This window comes from Phocoena sinus, chromosome 9 (genome assembly GCF_008692025.1).
Source record: "Phocoena sinus isolate mPhoSin1 chromosome 9, mPhoSin1.pri, whole genome shotgun sequence".
Taxonomy (NCBI): Eukaryota; Metazoa; Chordata; class Mammalia; order Artiodactyla; family Phocoenidae; genus Phocoena; species Phocoena sinus.
The window spans coordinates 86263466-86281424 of NC_045771.1; the positions used below are offsets into that span (position 1 = coordinate 86263466).

At 33.5% G+C, this 17959-nt stretch overlaps 1 protein-coding gene and 1 long non-coding RNA gene across 5 annotated transcripts in view; one reads left to right on the plus strand and one right to left on the minus strand.

The window, feature by feature from the left end:
- Positions 1-3791, plus strand: part of LOC116759657 — an 88852-nt gene extending 85061 nt beyond the window's left edge. The window contains exon 3 of the long non-coding RNA XR_004351527.1: positions 3093-3791. This is a non-coding gene — a long non-coding RNA (uncharacterized LOC116759657). The remainder of the gene's footprint in view (positions 1-3092) is intronic.
- The window catches only part of PTPN12 (protein tyrosine phosphatase non-receptor type 12), an 87259-nt gene that overhangs the window by 35270 nt on the left and 34030 nt on the right, over positions 1-17959 (minus strand). For 3 of the 4 annotated variants that reach the window (XM_032643659.1, XM_032643660.1, XM_032643661.1), the window contains 5 exons: positions 10162-10238; positions 7783-7878; positions 6947-6985; positions 4171-4242; positions 446-505 (listed from right to left, as the gene is read on the minus strand). In XM_032643659.1, the coding sequence (XP_032499550.1) occupies positions 446-505; positions 4171-4242; positions 6947-6985; positions 7783-7878; positions 10162-10238 (344 nt within the window). The remainder of the gene's footprint in view (positions 1-445; positions 506-4170; positions 4243-6946; positions 6986-7782; positions 7879-10161; positions 10239-17959) is intronic. The other variant, XM_032643662.1, reaches the window with a different exon arrangement.

A 17959-nucleotide genomic window follows, 5' to 3' on the forward strand; every position in this document is an offset into this window, starting at 1 on the left:
ATTCCTTCCTGGAGAAATTATCACTTTATATAGCTCTGAAACTGAAGTCATGGGCCTCCAGTGAAAACAAGTTATATCTAAATGAAGACTTAGCGTTAATAGCGGCTTGTCTCTTTCTAAAAAATTGTAAACTAGTAAAAGTGGGTAATAATTATGTAAATAATACTATAATCTGTTTACTGCAATAGAGGAAAAATATTTGCAGCAGAGAAACCAACTATTCCAAATACAGTAAATTTATTTTAGGGAAAGTTGTTCTAAGTAATTATATCAACTTTAATTGATAAAACATAAGGCTCAAAATGTAACTAATGTAAATGTAACTATATAAATAAAAAAATCAACAAACCTCCTTAACTATGTAAGGTAAGATGGTATACTATTTATATATATCCTCTCTTTAAAAACTATCCTTAGAAACTATCTCTAAATGGAAAATACTTACATTTTGAAATTCAAGTAAGAGTGTCCTAATGAAGTAGTCTGTTCTTGCTTGTTCAGCTTCCTAAGTAAAGGGAAACGATTGTGAGTGAGTAGAACATTAAAACAAAAACATACACACCAAAACAAACAATAATCTCATATTTAAAGTCCACAATATGCAATTAATCTTTAAAATTCAAGGTATGCCTGATAATTATAAAAACAACAATTCTAGAAGTCATCAATTTGTTTATCTAGGTTTTATTTATTTATTTATTTATTTATTTATAAACAGCAGTGTCTGTTAACCAATTACTTAGCTAGGAGTCTATCATCCAACAAAATATTTGCAGAGTGACAACCATCCCCAGAATCATGGAACAGAAATAACACCTACAAACAAAATGTCACTCCTTAGTACCTACAAACATCTTCAACCATTTTATCTTTCCATTAAGCTTGATTTTCTCTACCTAACACTCAACTCTGAATTAACTGGATTCCTAATGTGGAAGGAAAAGGATGCACTCACAAAATCCCAAATTATTATTTTGGTTGATGACAACATAATCACTTTAAAAGTCTCTTACTATCATTTGTCAATATATTAGAAAGCTAACTATTCTTTTTGCTTTTTTAATTAAAACTACAGACAGGGTAGGACAGCGATTGTCAAGAACAACAGGGTATGCTGCTTTATTAATTTAAAAAAATTCAGTATTATTCCTGCTCTAATTTTTTAAACCATAGTAATTTGTTTTGAACTCTTCAAATAACATTGCAGGGGGACTTCCCTGGTGGTCCAATGGGTAAGACTCCACGCTCCCAATGCAGGGGGCCCGGGTTTGATCCCTGGTCAGGGAACTAGATCCCGCATGCATGCTGCAGCTAAGAAGTCTGCATACCACAACTAAGAAGCCTGCATGATGCAATGAAGGTCCCATGTGCCTCAACTAAGACCCAGCACAGCCAGAATAAATATATATTTTTTAAATAACATTAAGAGTAAAGTATGTTTTTATTTTCATCATAACAGAGTACAAATGAAAATATTGGTCCAAGACTTAACCTTTTCTCACCTATAAAAGGTGAGATAAATACTTCTGGCTTTGTGGGCCATAAAGTCTCTGTCTACTTTATGTTGCTGTTATGATAGGCAAATATATAAATTAATGGGTGTGGTTGTACTCCAATAAAACTTCACTCATAAAACAGGCAATGAGCTAGACTGACTCATGGACAGTGTGCTGCTGCTATCTGATCTAAGTGGTTACACACAGCAACATGCTACTGAGCTCCAGCCTGCCCAATCCCCACTGTTCACCAACACTTTACCCTCCTTCTCATCCCCAAACCAAGAGAGCTCCTGATACTGTCCTGTCTCAGTCTCAAAAACTCTGATTGCCAAGTATAGTCAAGTCACGTACTATGGTTATTTTCACTACCTTGCTTTCTACTTATAAATTTGATTTTTTGTTTGCAACAGTGATAACGAATCCTGAGTTGTCTGAAACAACCACATGCCATACAAATTACTTTCCATTTTGAATGAAAAATTTTGCTTCTTCAGCATGGATTAATTCCATCATTGACAAATCAAACCAGCCGTTACGAATCAAATCAAACCTCTTATCAAGAGGACTTTTAAAAATTACCTTTTAGTGCAACTGAAAAACCAACCCAAAAAGTCAATTCATCTTTTCCAAATTATAAACTATTTCTTACTTTTCTCTATTCATTATTATAAGCTGTTTACTATTTCTGATCCCCGACTGTTAAAAAATTTTAAGTTGTTTTGTTGTTGACTATTAATCACTATATGTGGTCACTTGAACTGTGACATTCATTACAATTATCTTATTACATTTAAATTTACAAATGTTCAACACAACCATGCTGCACAGAACTAGGTTTCCTGGACTGTCCAGGGACTTAATATTGTAGAATACTTTCTGAACTGGTGAGGGGGTAGTGTTCCCTCACTGGAGTACAATATGCTTATGTATTGGTTTTTATTCATTCCAAACAATAAGAAATGCAGTAGGATTTTTAAATTTTTTAAATTTAATCCACAAACAGTTAATTCTAACCAGGACTTTAGAGTACTGACTATACTTTAAATCCAGGCCATTTAACTAGGAGTTACAGTTAACATTACAAAAATCACACTGTATTTATAAAGGAGACTGTGTAAAACAGCCTGAGTCCTTTTCTGCATAAACCTAGAAAGCACTAAATTTCTGGTAGCATCAGAGGAATTCATAAGTCCTAAGTACAAATAAGTCATAAAATTAAGGACTTGAATTCACCAATGACGAGTAAAATCATAGAAATTATATCTCATTTAACCATGGAAAACAAAGTCAAAAACAAGCAATTATGAGATGGGTAATGTAATGGTTAATTTTATGTGTCAACCTGGCTGGGCCATGGTGTGCTCAGATACTTGGTCATTCGTTATTCTTGGTGCTCCTGTGAGGGAGTTTTGGGGTGAGATTAACATTTAAGTCCGTGGACTTTGAGTAGTGCAGACTGCTCTCTCTAAGGTGGCTGGCCCTCATCCAATCAGTTAAGGCTTGAATAGAAAAAAAGGACCAGCCTCCTCCAAGTCAGAGAATTCTCCAGGAGACTGCTTTCATGTGTAACATTAGCTCTTCTTGGTTCTACAGCAGACCGTCTTTGGACTGGAGCCGAACATCAGTTTGCCTGGGTCTCAGCCTGCCCACCTTCGGATTAGAACTATTGTATCAGCTCTCGGTCTCCAGGCTGCTGCTCTTCAGCGTGAAACTGAAGCATCAGCTCCTCGTGGGTCTCCAGCTTGCCCAACCTCCCCTGCAGATTTTGTACTTGCCAGCCTCCATAATCATGTGAGCCAATTCCTTATGATAAACCTCTCTCTCTATATATATAAACATCCTACTGCTTCTGTTTCTCTGGAAAACCATGCCTAATATAGGGAAGTTATTTAATTTTCATGTATGTTTAATCATTGTATTTTGAGCTGAGTAAATAAGACAGTATATTTCTTTCAAGTGATTAAAAAAGACACCTTCATGTGTAACCCAAAGCAAATTGTTGGTTCTATTCTAAAGCTTATATTTTACTTCTTTTTTGTTGTTCCTTCACTGTTTTTTTTAATTCATTTTCTCAGATTTGTGTTGTTAGTTTTAGAACTTGAATTTAATTCACTTCCACAGCTCATCAAATAGGTATATATTTTAAGTTTCATATCAAGTTTTCTGCCATAAAAGATCAACCTCTACTTTCAGGATGGAAGTTCTCAAACCCATCTTTGTACATAATTATAACAATTCTGGGGAGAATAACATAGATATGAAAGATTAACATAATAAACTATACTTCAGTAATCAAGGATCTTTCTTATTTGTTGAATTTGAAACTAATACTTTATACCACTTTTCAAATAGATCACTCAAAGCAGTTATTCGTTTATTCTTAGATACATAACACTTATGATCAACTTATATACAAAGAATAACACAGAATTAACAAAATAAGGTACAAGGAAATTATAAGTTTCTGAAAAGTCATTCTCAAAGCTTCTTAGTTTAAAAGCAGTATAAAAACAAACATTATTATTAATGTTTGTTTATTAAGTGTAGATTTACGTTAAAACATTGAAGGCGTGGCTTATATAAAACCAGGTTCATACCATATTATAATTTAATTATCAGTCGAACATACTCATTACCTGATTAAATAATGTATATAAAAATAGGTACTTACACAAGAAATTTTAAATGGTGCGAATGTTATAGGGTCTTCTCCATACAAAGGCCAATAGCGCTCACATTTTTTCTGTTTTCCAAAAAAAAGTTAGTAAATAATTGATCATTTGTTTTACTTGAACTTTAACAAATATTTTGCGTTCAGGTTGTTCTTCCTTCCCAGAAAACAGAAAAACTGCCATCAATAGGCAAGGAGCTAGGAGCTCTCAGACTTACCTAACTAACCATAAAGGTGGGCTACCATGACCTCTCCAAGATTATTAGTCATAAGAACCTTATTAACATAAGTGTATAAACTGTTCATTGCTACCGGCTTGGTATATAGAGTAGACTCCAAAGATCCTCCTCTAGAAAAGAAAAATTGCTTAAAAAAAAAGTGCCTGGCACAAGGAGGTCCATTCAGTATAAAAAGTTGCCAGGCAAGTTTTAATGCTTGTAAAATGACAATCTCTGTAATAACTGGCTGAATTCTTGTTAAGTGTAAAATCTGTGGCATCGTGGAAAGAGCACTCCACTTGGTATCCGAAGAATTTTGCAAGTAGCAATTTTACTGTTTGGTTGACCTTTAGTTCCTTTACCTGTAAAAATGGGAATAATAATCCTTATCTTATATGATTGCTTCAAGTACTAAATAAGAGTTTATTTCAAATGTTCCACTGGTGGAACGCTATACAAGAATAATGTATTATTTAAACTATCCACTTTTGAGATTCTAGGAAGTATAATCGAACAGTTTCCCCTTTTACTTTCCCATTTTAAACAGGTATAGAAATAGTAGAATATTCAATTTTCATTGGTTTCTAATATCAAGCCCCATCATTTTAGAAACTTAGGTAAGTGAATGAAAGCCTAACTTTACAGAAGATCCAGTGATTCTGATGCAAGAAATGATGCAATTTTACCAAGACCCAATAAAATGAAACCGTTTAAGTGACAATTTAGCTTAAAATAAACCTTTGGCATGGGAAATACATCAGTTCTTACTAAATTCTCATAGTTCCATATATAGTAAGTGGACCTGTTACCTATAGGCTAGAATTAACTGTAAGCTGACAATACTGCTCTCAGGTCAACAAAGTAGAACTGCCTAGTATGTCAGTTTAGCTTAGAGTAAATACTATTAATATTTTAGAAGCCTTAGAGCCACAAACTTCATTTCCCAGTAGAAGTTTATAGAAAATGATAAAATTAAATTATATTGAAGGGGTTTTTTTTCTTGTTGTTTTGCCTAGTAAAGTTTTAACATCTTGAAACAGAAAACAAATTTATAGAAGATTAACTTAGTAAGAATGAAAGCTTGTGACTAACATGCCCCTCATTCAGAAGAGCAATAACTGAGTAATGATTATATTGGTATTTATATTTCAGGTATGAACTAATTACAATTGATACTAAAAATAATGTGTTAAACATCATATATACATAATCTATAATAATTTATCATTCGTTTCAGAGATGAGGAAGCTGAAGCTCAGAGGGGACAGTTCAATGTACCATGCTCCAAATGCTAGTAAAGTGTAGGTCTGTTTGATTTTATTACCTGTGCTCTTTTCATTAGGTCACATTCTAAGTCAAAGTCAAGGTTATCAAATAAATTCATAGCCCTAACTGACAAAACAACAAAACTGACTATTAAACACTATGAATCAAAAAAACATTAGCTTCAAAAATTTCTGCATACAATACAACTTAAGTTTTCAAGTATTATTACTGATATACAGTGTGAGCCTATTAATAGAATGAAGAGAAACAAAGCCTAAATCTTAAAAGTAACGGTAAAAAAATTAGGAAGGTGAAATTTAAATTTCCTAACACCACTGATTAATAGTAATGGTACTGAAGTACATACTGACGATACTTAAACAGATAATTACTTAACAGTTTGTACTGTAATTACAATTACTTAATTACTTTCTCAGTTTATTTTCTAATCTTAGACTGTTCATTTTCTGTCCAATATTGCTAATACTTCCACTATTTGTAAATGATATGGTTGAGCGGAATGACAAAAATTACTAGTAAAAATAAAGTTTTCCAATGATTTATACATCATAACATCTCACATAACTGAAAGATGTATTATCTTGTTTTATGCAACATATCTTTACTGAAATTTTTCATAATAAGTTTTACAACTTAAAAGTGACTTTTTACTTGAACTAATGAACTACCTTTGTATAAGGAGACTTCAAATCATCACATAATTTGTTTGATTTGTTTCTCACATTTATAGAAGCCCACACTTAAAAATGAAGACTTAAGAATTGATGCTGCAGGAGATCACAATGGTTTTGAAACTAATTTCACGTGGACAGAGTTTTTACCAATGTTAAAAATTTCAGATTAAGGAATTTTCTTCTCTTTGGAGATAACATTACAAAAATGTAGTGGTATTGGCAGACAGAAATCAGAATATTCAAGTTGTAAATTGATGAAAATTAATCAGAATTACTGAATTCATTTTTATTGCTCAATTTTATTCAATCCATAAAAAGTGTTCTACTTACACCACCATTAAATATTTGAAGACTACTAAGTAACAGTACAAAATGTATTAAATGTATTAATAAAATGTAAAAGTTTATGTGCTTGGGGATTATTTGGCTCCTTTTGATGAAATAAAAGCAACTGCAGAACACAAAAAAAGAAAAGAAGTAACTATTTTAAAAACTAGGGCTAAGAGTATAATAAAAGACCAGGAATATATATCCCTAGAAATGAAGTAATAAAAAGAATACTCCACAATTATTTTAAGTGTTAATAGTTATACATACCCTTCCCATCTCAAATTCACGACAGGCCATTACAATGATCTAAAAAGAAGTGGGGGTGGGATGAGATAAAGAATATATCAGTTATAAAGAATATATCAGTTAAAACACAATTTTGTTTTTTCAATAAAATATACATTTCAAGAATTATTTTTTATTCTGAGCAAAAGTATGCCTGGCCTGTCAGAAAAAAAAAAGTAGGTTGAGTTAAAGAAATGATCAAAATCATTCCTTTGAAGTAAAGGGCTAACTAACTAAATATCAAAAAATTAAATTGGCTTCAAATAACATGATGTATTTGATTTGAATTAAATTTTTTGAAGCTTATAGACTTATTTCTGTCTTTTGACATAATATTAAAATAACGCATTCAGGATATTTACCCAATAAAATAGCAATAATTTACATACATTTAATAAAATTATCAAGGTTGAAGGTATTTAACTGTCTTTGATCATAAAGGTTATTACATTTGCTTACCCATCCCAACATTTTATAATGTAATACTTCAAACATACAGCGAAGTTGAAATAATCTTACAGTAAACTCTGTATAGGCACCATCTATTCTCTACTATTAACATTTCATAATAATTGTTTTTATCACATAGTTCTCCCTCCACTCATCTATCAGTCTATCTTATTTGGTAGTTGTCTTACTAGTACTGACACAGGACAAGATTCAAAGTATTATCACACCCTATTCTTGAAATATTTCGACAAGTTTGTCAAAGTTTAATGAGAAATCCTAGCCATCAGTTGCTGTCTTTTTAATAAACATTAGCTATGATTAACATATCATTATGGCTCAAAAGTCATGTCATTACATGTAATACTTACTACAACATTGTACTCCCATATCATCCTCCAAAAATCTATTACTGTATTTGCTAAAGGTCCTTGGGTTGCCACATATGCTTTTGGCCCATAAACACCCTAAAAGGGTTAAAAGCAAATTTCATATTTATTATGATTAACAAAAATATTTCCTTACCTAAATTTTAAGTTTTCAAATTTTATTAGTAATACTGCTGTTTTCACCTAAACCATTCCCAAATAATTTTTCTTTAATAGTACATAAAAGCATGGCGAAATATATTTCACTTCAGTTTCTGATGAAATGTTACTGCTTTTGAGTAATTATTAGACATGGTGCACAGAATTTATAATTAAACTTCCTTGTGCTAATTTTAAAATTATTAGTTACCTAGGAATTAAAAACAAAAGCCTTAGTACCTAGGCAACAAAGCTAACTCTAGCAGAAACATAAAAGCATGCATCAATTCTAAAAGATAATACTGGAATAGCTAACTTCTTTCTTACCTAGATTCTTCCATAACTACCTTTAGTTACTTATTCAACTTAAAGTTTTTTAAGCACCTACTATGTATACTCTAATAGTAAACCCAAAAATATATCAAACAAAATAGTGGACTAAAATACTAAACCAGCACATAATTGAATCATACAGTGAGTCAGTGTTATTAAGTGCAATTAAAACCTAGAACTTTTAACAGATGTCCTTATTAAAGAACATAAACATCAATAAATAATATCTGAAAGAACGAACTATCTACGTGTTAATTTTTGTTTAACCTATTAGTTTTGGGTTTTGCCATAACTGTAGTAAAATTGACTTTTTAGTAAAAACAGTTTTTATTTGAAACCATGACTGTTCAATGTTGACATAGATATTAATTTTACCATATAACTCTTACCACCTTAATATTTTTCTCAACAAAATATTATATTAAGATACGTATAGGGGCTTCCCTGGTGGCTCAGTGGTTAAGAATCTGCCTGCCAGTGCAGGGGACACGGGTTCGAGCCCTGGTCCGGGAAGATCCCACATGCTGTGGAACAACTAAACCAGTGTGCCACGACTACTGAGCCTGCGCTCTAGAGCCTGCGAGCCACAACTACTGAACCTGCATGCCACAACTACTGAAGCCCGAGTGCCTAGAGCTCAGGCTCCACAACAAGAGAAGCCACCATAATGAGAAGCCCGTGCGTCGCAATGAAGAGTAGCCCCCACTCGCCACAACTAGAGAAAGCCCACACAGCAATGAAGACCCAACACAGCCAAAAATAAATAAAGTAAATAAATTATTTAATTAAAAAAAAGAAAAAGAACCTTAAAAAATGTATAAATACCATATATAAAATAATTGAAATTATACTGCCATATAACTAGAAGGATTCAAAAGCACAGAATAACTAACAGAACAAAACAGTCTTTTATTTACTCAAGTAGCAGTTTGAATCTCTCTCTCTCTGCTGATAAATATGTTAAAAACTTGACTGCTTTTGATCAGCGTATCCAAAAAAGGTTATCTATAAAGACTATATTTAATCTTGCATTTCAGCTGTCACTTGAAACTTAGTGACAATTGCCAAATGTTTTTAATCTAAGTTTATATTCTGTAATTTTAAATCAGTATTATCCAGTAATTCCAGCCCTGGTAATTTATTCTAAGAAATTATTCAAAAGAATAACAATGTTCAGGGCTTCCCTGGTGGTACAGTGGTTAAGAATCCACCTGCCTAATGCAGGGGACACAGGTTCGAGCCCTGGTCCAGGAAGATCCCACATGCCATGGAGCAACTAAGCCCATGTACCACAACTACTGAGCCTGCGCTCTAGAACCCGCACACCACAACTACTGAGCCTGCGTGCCCAGAGCCCGTGCTCCACAACAAGAGAAGGCACCGCAATGAGAAGCCTACGCACTGCAATGCAGAGTAGCCGCAACTAGAGAAAACCCGTAGGCAACAATGAAGACCCAACACAGCCAAAAATAAATAAATAAAATAAATAAGTTAAAAAAAGAAAAACAATGTTCACTACAATAATGCCATCAAGAAAAACTGGAAACAACCTATACGGTTCAACAACAGAAATGACCATGTACATTTGTGTACCTAAACTCAAGGGGACAAACAAGAAGATTTAGCAATCAGTAAGGTGTTTATAAGTCTTCAATGTAAAAGAAGAAACAAAAATAGAAAAACTTTATCTCCACTGTCATAAAACCAAGCAAAACTCTTTATGAATAAGGAAGCTAGAAGGAAAGCCCATAAAAATACGTCATGGCTGTGCTTTTAATTTTATTTCTTTTACTGTTGGTATCATGTTAGGCAATTTTAAAATTTTTAATAAAATTAGTATGTAGGAAGACATTAAATATGGCAGAGTTGATACTTAAAGTTAATACCTACCTTAATAAAATTTGCATTGATATAGTCTGAATCTTGAGAAGGAGTCTTTAAAGTCAACTTAACTCGGCTGTGATCAACTACAAGAAAAAATAAAGGATTTCATAAATTATGTCCCATTGGCAAACAGGGTTTTTTCCTAACAAACCATAAACAAGATTAAATAAATAACTAAAATTATTTATTTTAAAAAACAATGAATGGGACTTCCCTGGTGGCACAGTAGTTAAGAATCCGCCTGCCAATGCAGGGGACACAGGTTCAAGCCCTGGTCCGGGAAGATCCCACATGCCGCAGAGCAACGAAGCCCATGCGCCACAACTACTGAGCCTATGCTCTAGAGCCCACGAGCCACAATTACTGAGCCCGTGCGCCACAACTACTGAAGCTCATGCGCCTAGAGCCTGTGCTCCGCGACAAGAGAAGCCTCGGCAATGAGAAGCCAGTGCACCGCAACGAAGAGGAGCCCTGGCTCGCCACAACTAGAGAAAGCCCGAGCACAGCAACAAAGATCCAACACAGCCAAAAATAAATGAATAAATTAAAAAAAAAAAAATGAATGAAAAGTGACTTTAGGTACCAGCAGGCTAATTTCTAACATCATATTGACAGGAAGTCTGATTGTAAAGCTGTGTTTTAAAGTTGGAATCAGAATAAATCTCAGGAGCTCTTTTAAAATACAAATTCCTGGGCATCGTCCTAGATTTACTATACAAGAGTCTGAGGTTTAAGTGTCTACAGTTTTTAACAAGCATACTAGGTGATGAACACTAACCATTTATACATAAATACATTTGACAAAGTTCTTGTAAGGAAATCTAACTTTCATATTTCACAAGAAATTAGGAAAATTAAGTAAACTGTGACAAATAAATGAATTAAGATGATGTATGAAAAGTGCTCAATACTGCACTTCACCAATGATACTTATTATTAGGTAATGTCCACTTATGGTAAATAAAATCTTTACAAGAAGGTCTCAAAATATAAATTTTATGAATTTTATAAAATTATGTAGTTTTATTTTTAAAATAAAGGTAATATCAATATGATTTTTAAAAATTATATCTTAAAGAAAGATAGAAGATGAGACTTCCCTGGTGGTCCAGTGGTTAAGAATCCATGCTCCCAATGCAGGGGGCCCAGGTTTGATTCCTGGTCAGGGAACTAGATCCCACATGCCGCAACTAAGAGCCCGCATGCCGCAACTAAAGATCCTGTGTGCCGCAACTAAGACCTGGCGCAGCCAAATAAATAAATAAATAATATTTTTTTAAAAAAAGATACAAGATGAAAAGTGAACTGCCCCTGTCCTTGAATTCCTCGGCTCTCTCTTTTCCAAAGAAGACACTATTAAAGTTCCTTTTTCATTCCAAAATTTTTATGCATGTACCTATATACTTTGAAAAAGCAGACAAATACAATCATACTAAACATGTTGTTCTGAACCTTGTTATTTTTCAGTTAGCAATATATCCTAGAACTCTTCCCAGAGCAAAAACAGATCACCTTACTCGTTTTTAATGTTATATGGACGTTTCATTACTTATTTAACGAGCTACACTACTGATGGGCCATTTTTTCTTACTAGACACACTACTACAATGAACACTGCAGTACCTGTATCTGTTACCGGCAGTACCAGAGGGTAATAAGTTCCTAACAGAGGAATTGCTACTTGCCTTCTAAAAGGTATATACCAACTTATGCAAGTGTTATTAGTAAGATTAACTAACTGGGTGTTATCATATATTTTAATAGTTGACAATCTAAAAAATAAGACATCAGACTTGCATTTCTTGAATTATGCAAATGGTTGCATATTTTCATATAGTTGTTTGTATTTCTTTTACCAAAGTTGCTTGTTTATACCCTTTGAACATTACCCCCATGTGTCTATGTTTTCCTACTGATTTATATGAAATCTCTGTAAAGAGAGAAAAATCAGCCTTTGGTCATAGGTAGTGCAGATAGATTTTTTTAAACTTTTCATTTAGAACTAATTTTAGATTTACAGAAAAATTGCAAAAATAGCATAGAGAATTCTCATACATCCCTCACTCATCTTCCCTTAATGTTAACATCTTACTTACATAACCATAGCACAGTTATCAAAATGAGAAAACTAACATTGTTACAATACTATTAATTAAACAACAGACTGTATACAAATTTTACCAGTTAAAAAAAAGTATCTTTTTTCTTTCTAGGATCCCACAATACACTTTATTATTTCTCCTAAGTCTCTTCCAATCTATAAAAGTTCCTTTGACTGATATTTTTCTTATGATTGGAATGAGGTTATGCATTTTGTCCAGAACAGCAGAGAACAATCATGTGTCCTCAGTGAGAAGACACACCAAGGGGTTCATGATGTCAATATGTCATATTACTTGTGAGGTTAACCTTGGTCTTGGTTAATTTGGTGTCAGCTGGTGTCTCCACTGTTACTATCTTTCCCTTTGTAGTAAATAAATATTTGGGGACATACTTTGAGCCTATGAAACCCTAAAGTAGTAGGATTATCTAAGATTCACGGTCTCCAGATTAGAAAGGGCCATAACATGTAACATGCCACTATCATTTTGGTCCTTTCTAATCCAGGGACAGTGACTATTAAAGGCAATTAAAATACAAAAAAACATACAGAAATGGTAACAGATACAAATAAACTTCTTAGCAAACTTTTTTAAAGGAAAACTAATGAATAACTAATTTATTTGCCAATGACCCGAATTTTATACATTAGTACAAAGGCCTAGTTCTGCTGACTTCATTTATTTATTTTTGGTGAAATTTTCTTTGGAAATTTGTAGGAAGAGATATATAAGAAAGACATAGTAGCTTCTAATTAAAATTATGTATCTCCTTACCATGTTTCCAGGAAAGAGAATGTTTACATGTTTATCAGTGCTTTATTTCTTATTTCATTCCATCCTACGTGTCTTTTTAAAAAGCCATTTGGGATAAGGAATATACCTATAAAGAATCCTATGCTTTGGGTAAATGACAATAGAATAATTCAGTAGTTAGGACAATGACAGTTAAGTAACTATATGAAGCTTCCTCTCAACCATGTTTGCCAGTAATGATGGGCCCCACCTAATTGCCCTTATTCATGTGGCATGTTAGCCTCTATTCAAAGTATCTCAAAGCCAGAGACTTTGTACAATAGTTGGTTTACCACTGGATCCTTAGTAAATGTTTTGGGGACTGTGAATCCAAATGACAACAGTGGCTCCCAAATGATAGTCAAAACTTGTGCCAAGGTGCTTGCTACATGCAAGCTGGGAATTTTTAAAAATTTTTCTGTGATGGAAAATTATATGCACATACAAAAATATGATAGTATAATGAATCCCCATCTATCCAGTACCCAACTTCAATAATTATCAGTATTTTGCCAATCTTATTTCATCTATGGCTAATCATACAGCAGCTGGGGACTGGAAAAAGCAAACTAAAATGCAAGATTTCCGAGTCGCACATTCTGCAGTAAGTTTGATTCAGTCAGTTCAAGATGGGGCACAGAAATGGCTTTTTTAAAAAACGAAATAATGCCCTTTGCATGCAGCAACATGGATGGACCTAGAGATTCTCATACGAAGTAAAGTAAGTCAGAAAGAGAAAGACAAATACCATATGATATCACTTATATGTGGAATCTAAAATACGATACAAATGAACGTATCTGTGAAACAGAAACAGACTCATAGACATAGGTAACAGACTTGTGGTTGCCAAGGGGGAGGGTGGCAGGGGGAGAGAAAGATTGGGAGTTTGGGATTAGCAGATGCCAACTATTACATATAGGATGGATAAACAAGGTCCTACTGTATAGAACAGGAAACTGTATTCAATATCCTGTGATAAGCCATAATGGAAATGAATATGAAAAAGAATATATAACTGAATGACTTTGTTGTACAGCAAAAATTAACACAACATTGTAAATCAACTATGCTTCAATAAAAATTTTTAAAAAAGAAATGGCTTTTTTTAAAACTCTAAAGCACAGGCAAATTTTGTAGTCACTACTTCATACTATAGAATCATAGTATATATATATATTTTTTTATAATTTTTAATTTTTTTATTTATTGATTGTTTATTTATTTATTTATTTATTAGGCTGCACTGGGTCTTTGCTGCGGCACGGGCTTAATTGTGGTATGTGGGATCTTAGTTCCCCGACCTATTTATTTATTTAGGCTGCGCTGGGTCTTTGTTGCCGCGGGCTTGGTTGTGGTATGTGGGATCTTACTTCCCCAACCAGGGTTCCCAGCGATTGAACCTGGGCCCCCGGCATTGGGAGCACAGAGTCTTAACCACTGGACTGCGAGGGAAGTCCCAATCATAGTACATTACTGAGAATTTAAAAATCAATATTATGCTGTGTATAACACATAATGCATATTTTAATATTCTTCATTGGTGCTGTTATTAAGCATAAACATGAATTGAAATAATTTAAAGAATATTAAAGAAATGAAAACAATCATTCCTCTCCGTGGTTTTGCAGAATGCCTCTACAATCTCCCAAGAGCCCAATTCCAAATAGATAAAACCAATATTCGCTACACAAGAGGCTCTTTAAAGTAGCAACATTTTTTTCTTGAACAAACATCAACACCTATTACAACAACAAAAATATATATTGTCACCTCCAAGGAAACACGCACCTATTGATAAATCCTAGGTCTGAGAAATAAAAGGATCTCCATAATTAATATTGGGATAGGCAGAACACTCTGATCCATCACTTCTAAAGGCTAGCCAACTCAGTTTTAGCCCTTTTCAACAGACAAAAGCACAGGTCATCCTTGACACAAGAGTATCTAGAAATTTCTTAATTATAGGACTAGCCTCAGTGTTCTACCATAAAATAAACCAAATCTCCAAGATGGCTTGAGAAAAAACTAAGTGATCTCTGAATAGTGATGAAACTGCTTTTAATGGATCAAAAGCAAGGATGTCTGCTCTTGCCACTTCAAGTTAACATTATACTAGAGGTTCTAGCCAGAGCAATAAGGCAAAAAAGACATGCAGATTGGAAAGGAAGTAGTAAAACGGTCAGTAGTTGCAAATGACAAGATTCTGATATGTAAAAAGTCCTAGTTTTCACAAAAAAAATACTAAACTAAATACTAAAATAAATGAGTCCAGGGAGGTCAGTGGATTAAAAAAATCAACATGCAAATGTAAACTGTATTTCTATATACTAGTAATAAAGAACTTGAAAATACAATTAAAATAATTCCATTCACAATAGCATAAAGACTTTTTAAAAAGAAATACAAGACTTGTACACTGAAAACCATAAAACATTGCTGAGAGAAATAAAGAAGATCTAAATAAATGGAGAGAGACATTCTATATATATATTTCATACCTTCTTTATCCATTCATCTGTTGATGGACACTTAGATTGGAAGAGTCAATATGGTTTAAGATGGCAATTCTCCCTAAATTGATCCACAGATTCATCACAACTCTTATCAAAATTCCAGTAGGATTTTTTGCAGAAATTGACAAGCTTATCTCACAATTTATATGGAAATGCAAAGGACTCAGAAGAACCAAACCAATTTTTTAAAAATAAGAACACAGAGAACCTAACACTTCTTGCTTTTAAAACTTACTATAAAGCTATAATGATCAAGACAGTGTGATACTGGCTGAAGAATAAGTCAATGAAATAGAATTAGGGGTCCAGAAATAAACCCTTACATTTGCAGTCAGATGATTTCCAACAAAGGAAAGAAGGCAATTCAATGGAGAAAGGATAATGTTCAACAAATAGTGCTGGAACAACGGCACATGCTCAAAGATTATTTTAGACCCTTACCTCACACCATATTAAAAATTAACTCAAAATGAATTATAGACTTAAATGTAGGAGCTAAAACTATAATACTTCTAGGAATGGAATGAGAAAACATAAGAGAAAATCTTTGTGAGTTTGGATTAGGCAAAGAGTTCTTGGATTGAATATAAAAAACATGATCCATAAAACTGATAAACTGAACTTCATGAAAATTAAAAGCTTGCACACTTTAAAAAACACCATTAAGAAAAGACAAGCTATAAACTGGGAAAAAATCTGCAAATCATAATATCTGAAAAAATATTTGTTATCTAGGGTATGTAAAAATCCTTTACAACTCAGCTTTATAAAACTTTATAACTTTTATAAAAGTTATGAACTTTTGTAACTTTTATAAAAAATCAATATTAAAAAACTACAAATGATTTGAAGAGACTGTTCACCAAAGACAGTATACAGTGGCTAACAGAACATGAAAAGATGCTCAACATCATTAGTCATTAGGAAAATGCAAATTGGAACCATAGGAGATACCTCTATTCTTCTAGTGGATGTGTAGCTAACTGTCAATAACTGTGTTAGACTGTCAATAACAAGTGTTAGCAAGGATGTAGAGAAACTAGAACGCTCATACACTGCTGGTGTAAAATGGTACACAGCTACTTTGAAAAACAATTTAACAGTCCCTTAAAATGTTAAACATAAGCTTCTGGGACTTCCCTGAAGGCGCAGTGGTTAAGACCCCGTGTTCCTAATGCAGGGGGCCAGGGTTCGATTCCAGGTCAGGGAACTAGATCCCACATGCATGCCACAACTAAGAGTTCGCATGTCACAATTAAGGAGCCAGCGAGCTGCAACTAAGGAGCCCGCAAGCCACAACTAAGGAGCCTGCAAGCCATAACTAAGACCAAATAGACCCAGGGCAACCAAATATAATTAATTAATTAATTAATTTCAAAAAATAATTTTAAAAAATAAACATAAGCTTCCATAGACCCAGAAATTCCATTCCTAAGTATCCACCCAAGAAAAATAAAACCATATACCCATACAAAGATTTACCTAGAAATGTTCATAGCAGCATTATTTATAATGTTCCTCAACTACTGAATGGATAAACAAAATGTGATAGCCATACAATGGAATACTAGTGAACAATAAAAAGGAATGAACTACGTACTAATATATTATACAACATGGATGAATCTCAAAACATGCTAAGTGAAAAAAGCCAGACACAAAAGACTACATACTGTATGATTACATTTATATGAGATTTCCAGGAAAGGAAAATCCAGAGATGGAAAGCAGATTAGTGGTTGCCTGGGGCTGAAGATTACAAACTGGCATAAGTAACCTTTTTGGTGTGATGGAAATATTCTAAAACTGTATTGTGTTGATGACTGTACAACTCTATAAATTTTTTTTAAAGACTGCTTTCCATTTATAGTTATTACAAAATATTGGCTATATTCTCCATGTTGTATAATACATCCTTGAGCATATCGTACACCAATAGTTTATTCTTCCCACCCCTGCCCCCATATTGCCACCCCCACTCCCCGTAGCCACTAGTTTGTTCACTATATCTGTGAGCCTGCTTCTTTTCTGTTACATTCACTAGTTTGTTGTATTTTTTTTTAATTCCACATATAAGTGATATCATACAGTATTTGTCTTTGTCTGACTTATTTCACTTAGCATAACGCCCTCCAAGTCCATCCATGTCGCTGCAAATGGCAAAATTTCCTTCTTTTTCATAGTTCAGTAGTATTCCACTATACCTATATTTAAAATACCTCTTTATCCATTCATCTGTTGATGGACACTTAGGTTGCTTCCATATCTTGGCAATTATAAATAACGCTGCTATGAATATCGGGGTGCTTGTATCTCTTCAAATTAGTGTTTTTGTTTTTTGCACAGAGAGGATGAGTCCAAAGTCATAGATAGCAAGTGACAGAACCAGGATAT